We start from the raw sequence: 17655 nt of genomic DNA on the forward strand, positions 1-17655 counted from the left end.
GTTTCCAGATCTTAGCTATTGTACATTGTGCTTCTATGACCATGGGGGTGCATATATTCTTTCTGATTGGTGTTTTAGGATTCTTCGGATATATTCTTAGAAGTGGGATCACTGGGTCAAATGACAGTTACTTTTTTATTGAGGAAACTCCACAGTTTTCTATGGTGACTGCACCAGTCTGCATTCCCACCAGCTGTGTACTAGGGTTCCTTTTACTCCACATCCTCGGCACTAAATTATTATGATTCTTTTGCCATTCTGAGACGTTTTCAGGAGTGACCCTTTCCTACTTGCTCCACAGTGATAGAGAGAAAGGTACCTTCAAGATCACTAAGTGAATATCTGGGTCCTTTAGATCTTCCACTCTGTACTTTCTCTATCCAGGGAGATGCTGCATTGGGCCTTCATCAGTTTAAGAAACTAGGTGCTGCTAATGTAGGACTCAATATAAGATCCTCCCCTAAAATGACTAACTCAGTTACTTGTAGGTAATTGATATACTCCACAGTGTTAATTGCGTTAGAATAAAAGGCTCTATAATTTCACTATTTCCAGCTCACATTTTTATCTAAAAATAAAGCATTAAAAAGTTAGAAATCATATAGTATTTTAGAATAATCCAGATATCAGTATTTCTACATTTTTTCTTCTTTTGAAAATAGTATCACATGAAATGTTGAAGGGTATTCTTTAAGAAGAGGAAGAATAGAGAGGAGGAGGAGGAGGAGGAGGAGAAATATTAACAATAAAATGGCAATAAATATCAATTTAATCTAAAAATAAACAAGGAATCTAATGAACAAAATAAACTGATGAATAAAATAGAGGCATGAAAACAGGCTGATGAGTCTCAGAGGAAAGAGGGAAAGGGGGGTGAGAAGAGATTAACCAAAGATCTTATATGCATATATGCATTACCTATGGGCACAGACAATAGGGTGGTGAAGGCCTGGGGCAGGGCAGGAACGGGTGAAGGGAGACATTGGGGGGAAAAGGAGGACATCTATAATACTCTCAACAATAAAGATTTTTTTAAAAAAAACAGCTACTGCTATAGTGGAGCTCATCTAATGGTGTCTGGTTAGGGGAAATGGGATCAGTACTTGAAAATGGTCAGGTAGGTCTCTTTGAAAGGTTCTTTGGGGAAGAAGAGACCTACCTACCATTTTTAAGTACTGATCTTTGTAAATATAGCATGAAATAGAACATGTATATACAATGTAAAGAATTATTATTCGTTCATAGTCCTAGGATTGTTGTTGAAATGTATGTCTCACTTGCAGGATCCTAATCTCAGTTTCTCTGCCCTTCCTATCATTTTCATCAATTCTAATTGCCATTGATGGTAAATACACACTTTTTATGGGTCATCTAAACATACAATGAGATTACTTGGTTAAACTTTCATAATACCTTTCCTCCTGATGAAAGAAGTTATAGCACAAATAATGTACCCAGGGGACATGTGTTGTGAATATTTTTTTTTCTCCAGGATTAATGAGAGGTATGCAGTAAGTTATCTGTAAGTTCTCTGTTCCACATTATAGCCAGTAGCTCACGTTTTATAAAGCTTTTGGAAGTGGAAGTGGAGTCAGGAGGCTTGGATCAGAGTTTATTTTTTCCTGGCTAAAGATAATCAAATTAAAAGGGCAAACCTTCAAAAACATTTTGGATAAGTAAATCAGGGTCAAAGGAGGGTGGGGAACGCAAAAAGATAATAAGGAATATATATAAAGAAAGGAAATAAAAACCTAATAGTGAGAATTATAAGAGTGTAAATTTAGTGTCTAAATACTGGTTATTGCTGATTTGTATGGAATCTATTTATTTTTGTATATTAATTTTTGAACTTCTTCACTAAATTATATTTTTCCTAATCATTTTCAGTCAGTTCTCTTGGGTTTTCTTAGTATGCAATTACTTTGCTATCTTAAACTAGAAGTTCCCAATGTACTCTTATCCTCCTGCTTAAAACTACTCATCTAGAGTTCTGAAATTCTTAAGATGAACCAACAAAATCTTTTATGTTGTAGTTCCTTCTTACCTTTTCAGACTCATCTCATACCACTCCCCTTGTGCTACAGGCATGTTGGTTGCCTTTCAGCTTCTTGACTATGCTGTTTTTTCTTGATTCAGAGCTTTTGTATGTACTGCTGATTCTGCTTAGAAGATTCATTGCTCCCTTCTTCTTGTAGCTAAACTGTAATCATCCTACATGCTCCAATTTGAAAGCCTTCAATAATCCCCAGACTAGTACGAGATCCCTCTCCTCTGTACCCATCCTGGCACCTTTCCCTTTACTTTTGCTTCCATGGTACTTACCCCACTTAAGATGAAGGTTATGAAGGAAGGGCTTGAGGAGTGAAGGTTCAGAATAGCTGCTATGGCAGTGGGAGAAGTGACAAGATTACTCATCATCATTGTGGGTCCACCTATATAGAGGACACCCAGTATTGGTATAGGGCAGTGGTCAGTGAGCCGCAGTTTGCCGCTCTGTTGACTAATGAGTTTGCCGACTACTGGTATAGGGGTTAGTTGGCATGGTTGGTTTATGGCATTTCCATCAGCAGTGTTTCACATCCCAGGAGCAGAACTAGTAAAAAATACAGCTGGAATGATTTTTGCCTGTAGTTTTTTATCAGTGGTGATTTTGTCCCCCCAAGGCACATGGCAGTGTCTGAAGACATTTTTGATTGTCACAACTGCAGAGGTGGGGTATTCTGTGGGCATTTAGTAGATAGAGGCCAGAGATGTTGCTAAACATCTTACATAGGACAAACCCACACAATCAAGAATTATCCAGTCCCAATGTCAGTAGTGCCCAGGTTGAGAACCCCTGATTTAATCAATGAATTGAGATAAAAAGGAAATAGTTTGTATTGGGATGTAGGGGATCAGAATACAAAACTCTTTCCCCTTGAGAAGATGGTATATATCATGAGATCTCATGATAGATTGCTGCTGCTCCACACGAGGCCTCACACAACTGGGTTTCAACTTTTAAACCACCAAGGGTTTAGTGATATAGTCTCAGAGTATCTATTACCTAATGTTATGTGCAGGACCACAGAGACCATAGAGAGTATGGAAACATTAATGCATCAGGGAAAAGTCAATGCAGAATGTGGGGGGGGGGATTAGAATTGCAATGCAATTTAATATATTAGTTTATTTACAAATAAAGTCATATAAGTAACACTTAAATAATTCTCTCTTCTTTGCATTTTAGATATAGGCCGTATGTATACTTTTGGAGATGGTCGATATGGGAAATTAGGACTTGGAATGGAGAATTTTACCAATCAGTTTGTTCCTACTTTGTGCCCTAATTTTTTGAGATTTAAAGTTTATTTGGTAAGGGTATTGCATTTCCCTGTTTATATTTTCATTTTCCTTCATTTGAATCTTTCAGTATTTTATAGAAAATGAGTACTTTATATGAAAGAATATCATGGCTATAACTAATATATATACTCGTTTCCTAAAAGCCAAATGTCAGACATCATGTCACTCTGAAACTTTGTCCCTTTCCTAATTTTCCTCCTTTAACACCTTCCTTTTTGCCTTAATCTTGACTCTTCTATTTTAATTTCATACATTTCTTTAAAACCAGTATCGTGCCATGCCTGACAGCTTTATGACTGCTATAGCACCCAGCAGAGTACCTTACAATAGTCATCTATAAATATTTATTGAATTAGATATTACTAAGACTTTCAAATTCTCCATAAGAGAAAAATCTGATAATTAATGAAGTTTTGAAAGTATGTTTTGTTGACCAAATGTTATTTGGATAAGAAGGTACTGTTTCATTGTTATCCCCAGCAGTCATTTTGTATCTGTTGTTTCTAATACGTTTGCCAATTAAGAATTACAGACTTGAAAATTCTGTTTCTTTGGTGATGATTATATAACTTGAAATTTGTTCTCCAAAAACTCAGTACCTCATACTATGGAACATTTCCATTCTTTGATTTGACCCGTTTAATGAACCCCTGCTCTAAATAAGATACTGAGTATAAGGAATAAAAAACATAGTGATAAAGAAAATAATCAAATCCTCATTTACTGAGCTTATAATCTTATAAGGAAGATCATTTTTTAAAATGCTATGTAAAATATGTAAATTTTAACTTTGAAAATAAAGGAAAGGTTTGGAATATGCTATTCTTATGCCACCATGTACACTATAAAGTTGCTAAAAATCTGTATGTTACAAATACTACACATGGTTTTTTAAACACTTCGTTGAAAATTATTTATTTCTAAAAATACTTTGTTGATTTTATTTTTCATTGTTCCATCATTTTAAATGCTTGCATTTTGCTCTAAGGACTTAAAAAAATGTTCATGCAAAGAAAAAGGCTTGGTCCTGGCCGGTGGTGCTAAGTGGTTAGTGCACCTGCCTGAGCACCTAAGGGCCTTGGGTACAATTCACAATCAAGGGCACGTACCTAGGTTGCAGGTTCAATCCCCAGCCCTAGTCCAAGCACGTGCAGGAGGCATCTGACCAACCAATTGGTCTCTCTCACATCAATGTTTATCTATCTATCTATCATCTATCTCTATCTCCACCTGCCCCCCATGCCTTCCTCCCTGCCTCCCTTCCACTCTCTCTAAAAATAAATGAAAAAAAATATCCTCAGGTGAGTATTAGCAATAATAACAAAAGGCTTGGAGACATAATTAGTCCAAGAGACTGATTTATTCTTGGATCATCTTTTTCCAAGTTGAATTTTTCTGAGTAAGTTTTTCAAGTAATTAACATGTTGCTCTCAGATTAAAATAACATTTTCTTTTTTTTTTTTTTAAATATATTTTTATTAATTTTTTTACAGAGAGGAAGGGAGAGGGATAGAGAGCCAGAAACATCGATGGGAGAGAAACATCGATCAGCTGCCTCCTGCACACCTCCCACTGGGGATGTGCCCGCAACCAAGGTACATGCCCTTGACCGGAATCGAACCCGGGACCCCCCAGTCCGCAGGCCGACGCTCCATCCACTGAGCCAAACCGGTTTCGGCAAAAAAAAATAACATTTTCTAACTTGTAAGAATTGTAACATTACATTTAGTTTTTTCTCTGTGCTATCAAATACAGTTTTTTCTCTATACTATATCAAATTGAAAGTATGTAAAATAGTGTGTTAAACTTATTCTAATTTTCAATCATAGTGTTTAAAGAATATGCATTTGATGGCTTGAACAACTCAGGGATTAGGGGTACTGACCCTGCAAAATTGAAAATCCAGCCCTAGCTGGTTTGGCTCAGTGGATAGAGCGTTGGCCTGCAGACTGAAGGGTCACGGGTTCGATTCCAGTCAAGGGCACATGCCTGGGTTGTCGGCTCGATCCCCAGTAGGGGGCGTGCAGGAGGCAGCCAATCCATGATTATTTCTAATCATTGATGTTTCTCTCTCTCCCTTTTCCGTCCTCTCTGAAGTCAACAAAATATATTAAAAAAGAAAATCCATGTATAACTTTTGACTTCCCAAAAACTTAACTACAATCATCCCTTTATATCTGCAGGAGATTGGTTCCAGAACCTGCCACAGATACCAAAATCCACAAAAGCTTGAGTCCTTTATATAAAACTAGAGGCCTGGTGCATGAATTCTAGTTTTATCTCCAGCAGTCATTTTGTATCTGTTGTTTCTAATACTTTTGCCAATTAAGAACTTGTTCTAATTGCACGGGTGGGGTCCCTCGGCCTGGCCAGCAATCGAGACCTATCAGGGGGCTGGCCAGCCAGGAGGAGGGACCCCAGAGGTTGGCTGGCCAGCCCTCCACCCCCCCCCCCAATTGGGGCCTGGGGGGAGGGACCATGGGAGGTTGGCCTGCAGAGGGGATGGGCTGTGGGAGTGCACTGACCACCAGGAGGCAGCTTTTGCATTGAGCATCTGCCCCCTGGTGGTCAGTTCACATCATAGTGACTGGTCGTTCCGGTCGCTTGATCGTAACAGTCACTTAGGCTTTTATATATATAGATGGCTAGAACAATGCATACAGTCGGCCCTCTGCATCTGCAGATTCCCAGCTGTGGATCGGAAATACTGTTTTAAATCCACAGTTGGTTGAATCCACAGATGTGAAACCCAGGGATATGGAGAGCCAACTGTCTATTTATTTAAAAAAAATAAACATATAAGTGGACCTGTGTAGTTCAAACCTGTGTTGTTCAAGGATCAACTGTATATTACAATTCGTGTGTGTGTGTGTGTGTGTGTGTGTGTGTGTGTGTATGTATGTCCAGAGAGAGAGTCATTCAGCATAGAAAATCTACCACTAAGTAAATGTTTTGTAGCTAAAAACTGTTAAAAACCTACTTGTGTTTGAAGCCAGTGTCAATTAAGTTATCTGTCAATTTATACTGCAGGTTGCCTGTGGTGGATGTCACATGGTAGTGTTTGCCACTCCACGACCTGTTATAGAAAAAATTGCACTTAGGGAAATTTGTGATTCTCGCAGACCTGCAGCAGCTTCTCGGTCCATCAGCGACCTGACCTCAGGAAACATACTGCATAGAAGTTTATCAGCCCGTGTGCGTCGAAGAGAGAGGGTACGATTGTGGCCTAATCTATATAATAGTATTGTCTATTACTACAAATAACCTGGAAGAAAAAGATCCATTTTCTTTTTAAATCTATGAAGGGACTTTCCAGAAACATTTACTAAATAAAATTATTGGAATTGAGGGCTTATAAGCTTTTAAAGGGAACTCATTTAAACTGTTAAACATACAAATTAGAAAATTCAAATTATTCTGAATAACCTTGCTAATATCACCTCGGATTGAGTGCTGAGAGTTGTTTTCTCAACTGCATGTGAATTGACTTTTACTTTGCTTTTATCTTTTAGTTATACCTCATGAGCAGTGGAAGGTTATATGCTATAATCAATGAAATATGGAAAACAAAGAAATAAGGACTTCAGTTTGAGAAAGGGGATATTTTTTCAGTTAAATTTAGAGAGCCTTATTCTGGGCTTTAAAATTATTTCAATGATACTAAAAAAATTTTAATATCTTTTTATTGATTTCATAGAGAGGGAGAGAGAGATAGAAACATCAATGGTGAGTGAGAATCATTGATCGGCTGCCTCCTGCATGCCCCCTACTTGGGATCGAATTCAAAACCCTAGCATGTACCCTGACTGGGAATTGAACAATGACCTCCTGGTTCATAGGTCTATGCTCAATCACTGACCCACACTGGCCAGGTGAGACATTCCTTTTTTAAAATATTGGTTTAAGTTGCAAAATGCATTTCTTTTGAGGTAAAAGGTTTAGTTTGACTTTTTATTATGGAAAAGTATGGAAAGATTGAGATATATCCCATAAGCATTTTTTAGTTGTTATTTATGTATTATGAGTAATTTTTTGTTTCTCAAGGAAAGCAGAGAAAACAAACATATCTTTCCTCATCATGTGAAAAAGAGGATTGCAAATTGACAATTTAGAGCAACTTTGATACAGAGACAACAAAACAAAACATTTTGAGCCCTTGGGGATTATATCAAATGAATGGTGTGGGATGTTAGCCAACTTTGAATTCTCTTTCTTAAGTATTTTTAGCAACCACAGGGTATTTGATGTCTGTTTTAAATGTATAAAACATCTAAGTTTATTTAACCTTTTTTTTTTAAAGGAGAAACTCCCAGATTCTCTTCAAATGACGCAAATACTACCTCCAATTAAAGGGACTCTTGGGTCACCTGTTTGTTTTTCCCCAAGTTTAGTTCCTTTCTGCATATTTACAAATAATCTACCAGGGAAAATGACTGAAAAGGAGGACTCCATGAAGCCCATGGAACCAGGTAATATTTGGTACACTGTCTGCTCTGAGAAAAAAAATGTAGCTTTTATTCCTGTTGTTTTCATGTTTACCTTAAGATGTTTTCTTCAATTAAAGTTTTTTCTTCCTAAAGACTGACATCACTCATTTGAACTCAAATCCTAGAATGCTCTTACAAATAGTAAGCAGTGTTTGGCATGCATAGTACTTCAGCTTACATTGTCTCCTTTAAACCCTGAAGCAAGTCTGTGAATTAGATAGGAGTTATATTCTTCATTTTTATAGATGAAAAAAGAAAGGCTTGAAGAGATTGAGTGACTTGTCCAAGATCAGCTTATAAATGAAGTGAATGGCTTTGAATGCAGGTCTTCTGGACCTGTGTGAAGTTCTGCATTTAGGTAGTATAGCATAGTGGTTAAGGGCCTGGTGTATGGAGTTAAATTGATCTGGGGCCTGATGATAGCTATGATATTTATTAACTATGTGACTCATTTATAAGCCTCAATTTCCCTATCTTTGAAATGAGTTTAATAATACCTATTTTAGAGGGTGATTGTGACAGTTAAGTAAGGCGTATAAAATACTTATCATTTAGCCTAGCACCTCTATAAACCCCTTAGTAAATATATTCGTGGTTGTTATTAATACCTCCACCTCACTACCTTTTATGTTTTAAATTGTAATCCCAGCTCTTTAGCTATTACATACATCTTCTAAATAATTTTTTTACAGATATTTGTGTATCTTACAAGTATGTATATGTTACTTCAGGGCATGTGCTTGGATGATAGAGGCAGGACAAGAAGCCAAGACCAGGAGATCAGAGTAATTAGTAGGATTCTAATGAAGAAGATAATCTGGGCATTTGGGAGTAAGGACTATGGCAGAGATAATTTTTAGTATTTTAGGGATCAGGAACCTAGAAAAAAAGTTGAGGTAATAAAAGATCAGGAATTCAGGTAAGAATTGTGGGCCATGATAATGAGATACTATCTATAACTAGGACCTTGATAATGATCTGGTTTCCTGCATTTCACCCAGAATTTTTGGATGTTTTCTTTTGAAATAAAAAAAAAAATCACTGGCACTCTTCAGTCCTGTACATAGGAAAAGTAGATTCTGACAACAGTATGTACAAGGAAAAGAGAAGTTTATGGTTTTGAGAAATTGTTTCCCATTTCAAGATTTGAATGTGAAGATATAGAGAATTTGTAGCTAGATCAAAAGAAAAAAAAATCCTTATCTTTTTGTGACTGTTTGCTAAAGCTATCTTAGTGAAAAGTATTTTGAAAGTTGTATCCAACATATTATGTGACTTTTTCTTAGTTTATTTGCAGACTTCAGTGTTTATCATAGAGGAAAGGTGATCATGGAAGACCTTGTTGAGAAGATGACAATTAAGCTAAAACATAGAGGATGAAAGATAGTCACAAAAAGAGAGAGTTATATGTATTCCAGGCAAAGAAAATAACATACATAAATATCTGGAGGCCGTTTTAAGAAAAGGAAAGACAACCATTGGGGCTAGAGAGTGAGGTTAAAAGGCAGGACAAGATGATTTTGGAAACAGACACAGTGACAAATTATTCATGGTTTTATAGGCCATGACAAGCCAATTTTACTTGACTGGGTTTTTTTATTTGTTTATTTTTGGGGGGGATCCAAAGGGAAAAAGTTTATTAAATGCCTTCCTTGTGTCCATGTTGTTAAATTTATCTTATTGTTGAAAGTATTATAGATATCCTGCCCTTTTATCCCCATTGACCTGCATCCACCCCATTCCTGCCCCCCTCCCCAAGCCTTCACCACACTATTATCTGTCCCTGGGCTATGCATATCTGTATATATAAACGGTTAAGCGACTGTCCAACCAGTAGCTATGACACGCAATGACCAACATGGGGCAGACGCTTTGACCGGTAGCTATGGGACACACTGACCACCAGGGGGCAGATGCTCAATGCAGGAGCTGCCAAGCTGTGGTGACTTGGCAGTGGTGGTTCTCGGGTGACACACCCCAGAACCAGAGAGAAGGGAGACCAATTCTCACGTGCGTCACCTGAGAACCACCATCTCGCAATCCAGGACCCCTTGCGGGATGTCAGAGAGCCAGTTTTGGCCCAATCCCCACAGGCCATGCCAGGCCGAGGGACCCCACTGGCCGGAGGGACCCCACTCACTCTGCATATGCCCTTCAAGCCCCGGTGCCGCCCCAGGTGTGGGCAGTCAGGGAGGGACCACAGGAGGTTGGCTCCAGGGTGTGTCTGGCCTATCTCACTCAGTCCTGTCTCGCTGGCCACCTTCTAATTAATTTCCTTTCAATGTGCACCAGGGGCACTAGCAGTCCTATATAATAAAAGCTTAATATGCTAAGTGTCCAACCGTTCAACCGGTCGCCATGACATGCACTGACCACCAGGGGGCAGACACTCCGACTGGTAGGTTAGCTTGCTGCTGCGGTCTGGCCAGTTGGGACTGGGCAAGACAGGCCAGACACGCCCTAGAACCCTCCCACAGCTCCTCCCTGGCTAGCCAAACTCTGGCAGTCCTTCCCCGGCCGGCCGGCCGCAATCGGCCCTGATCAGGACTGGACAAGACAGGCCGGATACACCCTAGAGCCCCCTCACGGTCCCTCCCTGGCCCCGATCATGCACCAGCGGGGTCCCTTGGCCTAGCCTGTGCCCTCTCGCAATCCAGGACCCCTCGGGGGATGTTGGAGAGCCAGTTTTGGCCCAATCCCCACAGGCCAGGCTGAAGGACCCCACCGGTGCATGAATCCATGCACTGGGCCTCTAGTTTAAAAATGAACATTGACTTGTGCATGCACAATACGTATAAAAACTCTCTGGTGCCAATCGCACACATGTGTTTCAATCTGTCATTGTCGATCATGAATTTGGTTGACACTTCTATTATAAAGGGCGAAAAATATTTCTTCTAATTATTTTCCTTTCAATGTACATGAATCCATGCACCAGACCACTAGTATGCATATAAGTTCTTTGGTTTCTCTCTTCCTGTCCTTCCTCCCCACTTCCCTCCAAGATTCATCAGTCTGTTCCATGTTTCAATACCTCTGAATCTATTTAGTTCATCATTTATTTTGTTCACTAGATTCCACATATAAATGAGATCATTTGGCATTTCTCTTTCTCTGCCTGGCTTATTTTGCTTAACATATTAATATCCATGTCCCTCCATGGTGTCTCAAAGGGTAAGAGATCCTTCTTTTTTACAGCTGCATAGTATTCATGGTATAAATGTACCACAGCTTTTTATCCACTCATCTACCGATGGGCATTTGGGCTGTTTCCAGATCTTAGCTATTATAAATTGTGCTGCTATGACCATGGGGGTATGTATATTCTTTCTGATTGGTGTTTTGGGATTCTTAGGATATATTCCCAGAATTGGGATCACTGGGTCAAATGGCAGTTACATTTTTAATTTTTGAAATTGTTTTCTATAGTGGCTGTACCAGTCTGTATCCCCACCAGCAGTGTACTAGGGTTCCCTTTTCTCCACATCCTCGCCTGCACTTGTCGTTTGTTGATTTATTGATGGTAGCCATTTTTTAAGTTCAATTTAAAGTCATTATTAGGATTTTAAACAGTAGAGTCAGGTGCTCCAATCCAACTTAATTTTAAGATGATGACTTGCCTCTGTGTGTGTTGTAGGGAGGCCCAGATTGGAGGTAAGAAGAATACGTAGGAGCTTTTTGTAAGAGATAATGATGTGTGGACCAAGGTGTTTGCAGTGGAGATGAAGAGAAGGGGGCAGATTAGAAGTACGTTTTTGATGTACACCAACTGAAATTGCTAAACTTGTTAATGGATTACATATAGATGTGAAGGAAAGGGAAGAATCAAGGATGATTCCTAGACAACCCTGAACTTGGTTGACAAATTTGAGGGGGGAAAAATAAAATTGAGCTTGAAATATTTCTGAGATATCCCAGCAAAAATATCAAGCAGGCAGTTGAAAAAGCCTAAAATTCAGAAGAAAGGTCTGGACTAGAGACATAAATTTGGAAACCATCAACATAGAGATGGTATTTACAACCCATGAAAGTTGGTGAAATCACTTATTAGAGAGTAGAATAGGAAGAGAAGAGAGTCCAGAATTTAGCCCTGAGGATATCTAACATTTAGAAGAAGGGTTGAGGAGGAATAGCTGGCAAAGAAGCCTTCCTCAGCCTGCTCAGCCAGTTGGGTAGGAGGAGGGAAATTAGGATAGAGTGGGGTCATGAATTCAAAGTACTGTGCAAGGGCCAAGAAAAAAGAGCTCAAGGGAATAGCCCATGGATTTAACATCATGAAGATTAGATGATCTCATGGATTTAACATCAAGAGATTAAACTAGAATATCAGAGCAAAATCCAAAGTGTTAAGAGTTGAGGTGTGAATGGGAAATGAAGAAGTGAAGTATAGATAGGGGGTGTGGATAAATTCTTTTGAATATTTTGGTCATGAAGAGGAGCAGAGGAATCAGTTGGCAGCTAGAGGGAAATGTGAGGTCAGTGGGAAATATTAGAGCATCTTTATATGCTAACTAGAGTTCATGCACGGGTGGGGTCTGGCCAGCCCCCGCAATGGGGATTGATCAGCTGGGCCAGCTGGGGGTAGGGGCCAAAGGCTGTGGGCCAGCTGGCCCCACCCCCAATCAGGGTGGGGGCGCCAATCGGGGGCAGGGCTGGCTGGGGGGAGGGGCCGTGGGTAATTGGCCAGCTGGCCCTGCCCCTGATTGAGGTGGGGGGCTGATCTGGGGTAGGGCCAATTGGGGGCAGGGCTGGCCTGAGGGAGGGGCCGCAGGAGGTTGGCCATCTGACCTGACCACTGATGGGGGTTGGGGGAAAATTGGGGGTGGGGCTGGCTAGGGGGAGGGGCCACGGGAGGTTGGTCATCTGGCCCCAGGGCTGATGGGAGTCAGGGGGTTGATCAGGAGAGGGGCCGCAGGAGGCTGGCCAGCTGGCCCCATCTCCAATTAGGCCAGGGCCAGTAAAGGCAAGGGGCCACCCCCCAATCAGGCCCATTGGCTGGCCACAGTGCACATCATAGCAACTGGTCCTTCCGGTTGTTCCTGTGTTCCGGTCAATTGGCTTTTATTTATATAGATGTGCATAAGCCAGTAATGCCAGAGAGATTGGGAGCACGCGAGAGAGAGGGTATAACCAAAGGTGCAGAGCTCTTGAAAAGGCAGGAGGTGCTGACATTCAGAGCAGTCTTTGGTTTGGTAAGAAGAAAGACATCCTACATTTTAACAGTAAAATATAGGTAAATGTGTACATTTGTTGATGAGAAGATAAAGCTGATCAGGTCTGATGAGTTCTAATTTCTCAGTCAAGTATAAGGCAAGGCCATGAGCTTAAATGACCTATTGTCTATTTTTCAAACCTCCATTATCTGCCTTCCAATCTGTCTTCTTAGCACTTTATACATTAATCTTCCTCAGGTGCAGTTTAGTTCCTATCTGCTCCAGTGCCTTGAGTGGGTCCTTTAATATTTTTTTTAACTAACTGTAAATTTTCCCATAGACTCCCACCTGCTTTTCTAGTTTCATCTCTCAGTTATCTTTTTCTTATAACCATAATTGAGGTCACAAGTCTACAAACTATAGCACATGAGCCAAATCTAGCCAGCCACCTGTTTTTTTTGTAGTTTTATTGGAGCTCAGTCATGTCCATTACTTTAATTTGTTGTTTATGTCTGCTTTCACACTGTGGTGGCAGAGTTTGATTAGTTAGGACAGAGACTGTATGGCCACAAAGCCTAAAACATTTACTTTATGGACTTTTACAGATAAAGTATGTCAACCCCTAATTTTGATCAAACTGAGCTCTTCACAGTCAAACTCAGTGGAAAGGCAGACCTGAGATTGACACTTGGCTTCAAAAGGGTCACTGCACTTGAATTTATTCATTTATGAAATGGAGATATAATACTTACCTCTCTTGTTGTCATGAGATTAACTTGATGTGTATAAAAGCATATGTTCCCAGCACATGATAACCCTTGAATACAAGCAACCCTGCTTCTGTTAGCACTGGGCTTAATTTATTCCTTGTCCACCTTCATCTCTGCCTCAGAATTCTACTCATTCTTCCTGGTACCTCCTTAGTGAAACATTTCCTGATTCCCAACACTCAGATGTGATTTCTCATTCCACTATATCATATATTTTATATTCCCTTCTAGACTACAGGTTCATTAAGTATGAGAGTACTTGAAATATGGGGGGGGGCACTTTGCAAAGTATACGATTGTCTAATAACTATGTTATATACCAGAAACTAATGCAGAATAATCCTATATAATAAAAGCCTAATATTCTAAGTTTGACTGTTCAACCAGTTGTTATGACATGCACTGACCACCAGGGGGCAGATACTCTGACTGGTAGGTTAGTTTGCTGCTGGGGTCCAACCGATCGGGACTGGGTGAGACAGGCTGGAAATGCCCTGGAGCCCTCCCACAGTCTCTCCCCAGCCCCAATCAGCCCCAATTGGGACTGGTCGAGATGGCCCTGATCAGCCCTGATCACGATTGAGTGAGACGGGCCAGACATGCCCTGGATGAATCCATGCACCGAGCTGGTTTCCGCCCAATCCCCACAGGCCAGGTCGAGGGACCCCACCAGTGCATGAATGCACCACTCCTCTAGTCTATACTAGTAAAAGAGTAATATGCTAATTAGACTGGGAGACCTTCCGGACATCCTCTGGACAAAGCCAGGAGTTTGGCCGGCCTGCAAACCACCCCCAAATAGCCCTCAGCCCCTTGCCCAGGCTGGCCACACCTCCCAGCAGGGACCCCCACCCTGAAGAGGGTGTGGCCAGCCTGAAAACAGCCCTCAACCCCTCACCCAGGCCAGCCACACCCCCCAGCGGGGACCCCCACCCTGAAGGGGGTGTGGCCAGCCTGCATACCTCCCCAGCCCCTCACCTAGGCCGGCACTGCCCCCAGTGAGACACCCTGATAGGGGTGTGGCTGGCCTGCAAACCATCCCAGGCCCCTTGCCCAGGCTGACCCCACCCCCCAGGAGAACCCCCACCCTGATCTGGGACCCCCTTCAGGACAGACCAGCCAGCCCCCACCCATGAACCAGGCATCTATACTAATAAAAGGGCAATATGCTAATTAGACCAGGAGACCTTCCAGATGTTCTTCCAGAAAGCCATGGTGGAAGGGCCGAGGCAGAGGCAGTTAGGGGTGATCAGGTCAGCAGGGGGGCAGTTGGGGGCGAGCAGGCTGGCAGGGGGGCCAGTTGGGGGTGAGCAGGCTGGCAGGGGGGGCAGTTGGAGATGATCAGGCTGGTGGGGGGGCAGTTGGGGATGAGCAGGCCGGTGGGGGGGCAGTTGAGGGCAATCAGGCCAGCAGGGGGAAGGCAGTTGGGGGCGAGTGGGCCGGCAGGGTAGAAGCAGTTGGGGATGAGCAGGCTGGCAGGGGGGCCAGTTGGGGGCGAGCAGGCCGGCTGGGGGGGCAGTTGGGGGCGAGCAGGCTGGCAGGGGGGCAGTTGGGGCAAGCAGGCTGGCAGGGGGGACAGTTGGAGATGATCAGGCTGGTGGGGGGGCAGTTGGGGGCAAGCAGGCCAGCAGGTTGGGGGCAGTTGGGGATGAGCAGGCCGGTGGGGGGGCAGTTGAGGGCAATCAGGCCAGCAGGGGGAAGGCAGTTGGGGGCGAGTGGGCCGGCAGGGTGGAGGCAGTTGGGGATGAGCAGGCTGGCAGGGGGGCCAGTTGGGGGCGAGCAGGCCGGCAGGGGGGGCAGTTGGGGGCAATCAGGCCAGCGGGGGGGGAGTTGGGGGCGAGCAGGCCAGCACGGGGGGCAGTTGGGGGCGAGCAGGCTGGCGGGGGGGGGGGGTAGTTGGGGGCGAGCAGGCTGGCAAGGGGGGCAGTTGGGGGCGAGCAGGCCAGCGGGGGGGGGGAGCAGTTGGGAGCAATCAGGCCAGCGGGGGGGGGGGAGTTGGGGGCGAGCAGGCTGGCGGGGGTTCCAATTGGGTGTGAGCAGGCCAGCAGGGGGGGCAGTTGGGGACAAGCAGGCCAGTAGCCAGAGTGGTTAGGGGCGATCAGGCAGGTAGGCAGGCGAGTGGTTAGGAGCCAGGATGTCTGACTGCAGGGATTGGGCCTAAACTGGCAGTCAGACATCCCCCGAGGGGTCCCAGATTGGAGAGGGTGCAGGCTGGACTGAGGGACATCTTCCATGCACGAATTTCGTGCACCAGGCCACTAGTCTATATATATAAAAGCCTAAGTGACTGACCAACCAGCCAGTAGCTATGATACACACTGACCACCAGGGGGCAGACGCTCAATACAGGAGCGGAAACCATAGGCATGGAAACATGGAACAGACTGATGAATCTCAGAGGGAAGTGGGGAGAGAGAAGGGTGGGAAGAGATTAACCAAAGATCTTATATGCATACTAGAGGCCCGGTGCATAGGGTCCCTTGGCCTGCCAGTGGGGATCGGGCCAAAACCGGATCTCCGACATCCCCCGGGGGGTCCTGGATTGCAAGAGGGCACAGGCCAGGCTGAGGGACCCCACCGGTGCATGAATCCATGCACCAGGCCTCTAGTATTGAATATAAACTAATTGAAAAACTGAAAAGTATAGCATCCAAAAAAAGAATTAATAGTTGATATCTTGTGCATATAACCACACATGGAACCAACACAAACTGATTATTTAATCATTGGAAATGGATGAATTTATGAGGGGGATATCAGTGTGGACTGGCATTTTTAGTGAAGACTTCATTAAGGAGTTCCTCTCAAATAAATATACAAGTGCTAAATGTGGGTATAACAACTGAGAAAAATGTAAGGCAAATAGAGCTTATAACTTTTAATTATCTTTATGATATAACTAGTGGCCCAGTGTACAAATTAGTGCACAGGTGGGGTCCCTCAGCCTGGCCGGTGATCGGGGCTGATCAGGGCTTGTCTCGCCCAGATCCGATCAGGCCGATCAGGGGCCGGGAGGTTGGCCGGCCAGGGGGAGGGACCGCGGGAGTTTGGCCGGCCACGGGAGGTTGGCTATGGGAATGCACTGACCACCAGGGGGAAGATCCTGTGTTGAGCATCTGCCCCCTGGTAGTCAGTGCACATCATAGCTACCGGTCAACCGGTTATTTGGTTGACTGGTCGTAAAGGTTGCTTAGGCTTTTATATATATAGATAACCTTGCAGTTTTCCATGAAAGTTTCTAGGTGCTTGTACTAGTTATCTGTTGCTACATAACAAATGACTCTGAAACTTATAGGGTTAAAACAACAAACATTTATTATCCCACACAGTTTCTGAGGATTAGGAAGCTAGGAGCAGTCTAGCTGAGTAGTTCTGGCTCAGGGCATTTCATGCAGTTGTAGACATGCTGTCAGTCATCTGAAAGCTGGATTGGGCCTGGCGAATCCTTTTCCGTGCTCACTCATATGGCCATAGTCAGGGGGCTTCACTTCCTCAGCACATGGGCTTCTCCCTAGGGATGTTCACAACATGGCTTCTCCCAGAACAAGTGATCCAAGAAAGAAAAAATATGTGGGACCAAGGCACAACATCACAATTATGTCAGCTTTATTTTACTGGCCATACAGATAAATCTCATAAAATGTGTAAAGATACTACACTGAGTTATACATACCAGGAGGATGTGGGTCATTGAGTCCCTTTTTGCGGACTCGCTTCCACAGTACTTGATACCTGGGTAGTATTGATCCCAAAAGAATAGTGTTTTCTTGTTCATATGGATGCAGTATTTGTTATCTCATCAGTGTCAAAATCTTCAAATTTTCAAAAAGATATTTTAAAACCAATTATCACTGGAATGAATTCTGTTCAGTTCCCTTAATACGTAGTTAAAGGACCTTC

At 43.0% G+C, this 17655-nt stretch overlaps 1 protein-coding gene across 2 annotated transcripts in view; it reads left to right on the forward strand.

The window, feature by feature from the left end:
- RPGR (retinitis pigmentosa GTPase regulator) overlaps positions 1–17655 on the forward strand; it is a 56781-nt gene that overhangs the window by 16343 nt on the left and 22783 nt on the right. For both annotated transcript variants that reach the window (XM_080652681.1, XM_080652682.1), the window contains 3 exons: positions 3230–3354; positions 6376–6558; positions 7646–7814. In XM_080652681.1, the coding sequence (XP_080508807.1) occupies positions 3230–3354; positions 6376–6558; positions 7646–7814 (477 nt within the window). The remainder of the gene's footprint in view (positions 1–3229; positions 3355–6375; positions 6559–7645; positions 7815–17655) is intronic.

This window comes from Plecotus auritus, assembly GCF_963455305.1.
Source record: "Plecotus auritus genome assembly, chromosome: X".
NCBI classification, from domain to species: Eukaryota; Metazoa; Chordata; class Mammalia; order Chiroptera; family Vespertilionidae; genus Plecotus; species Plecotus auritus.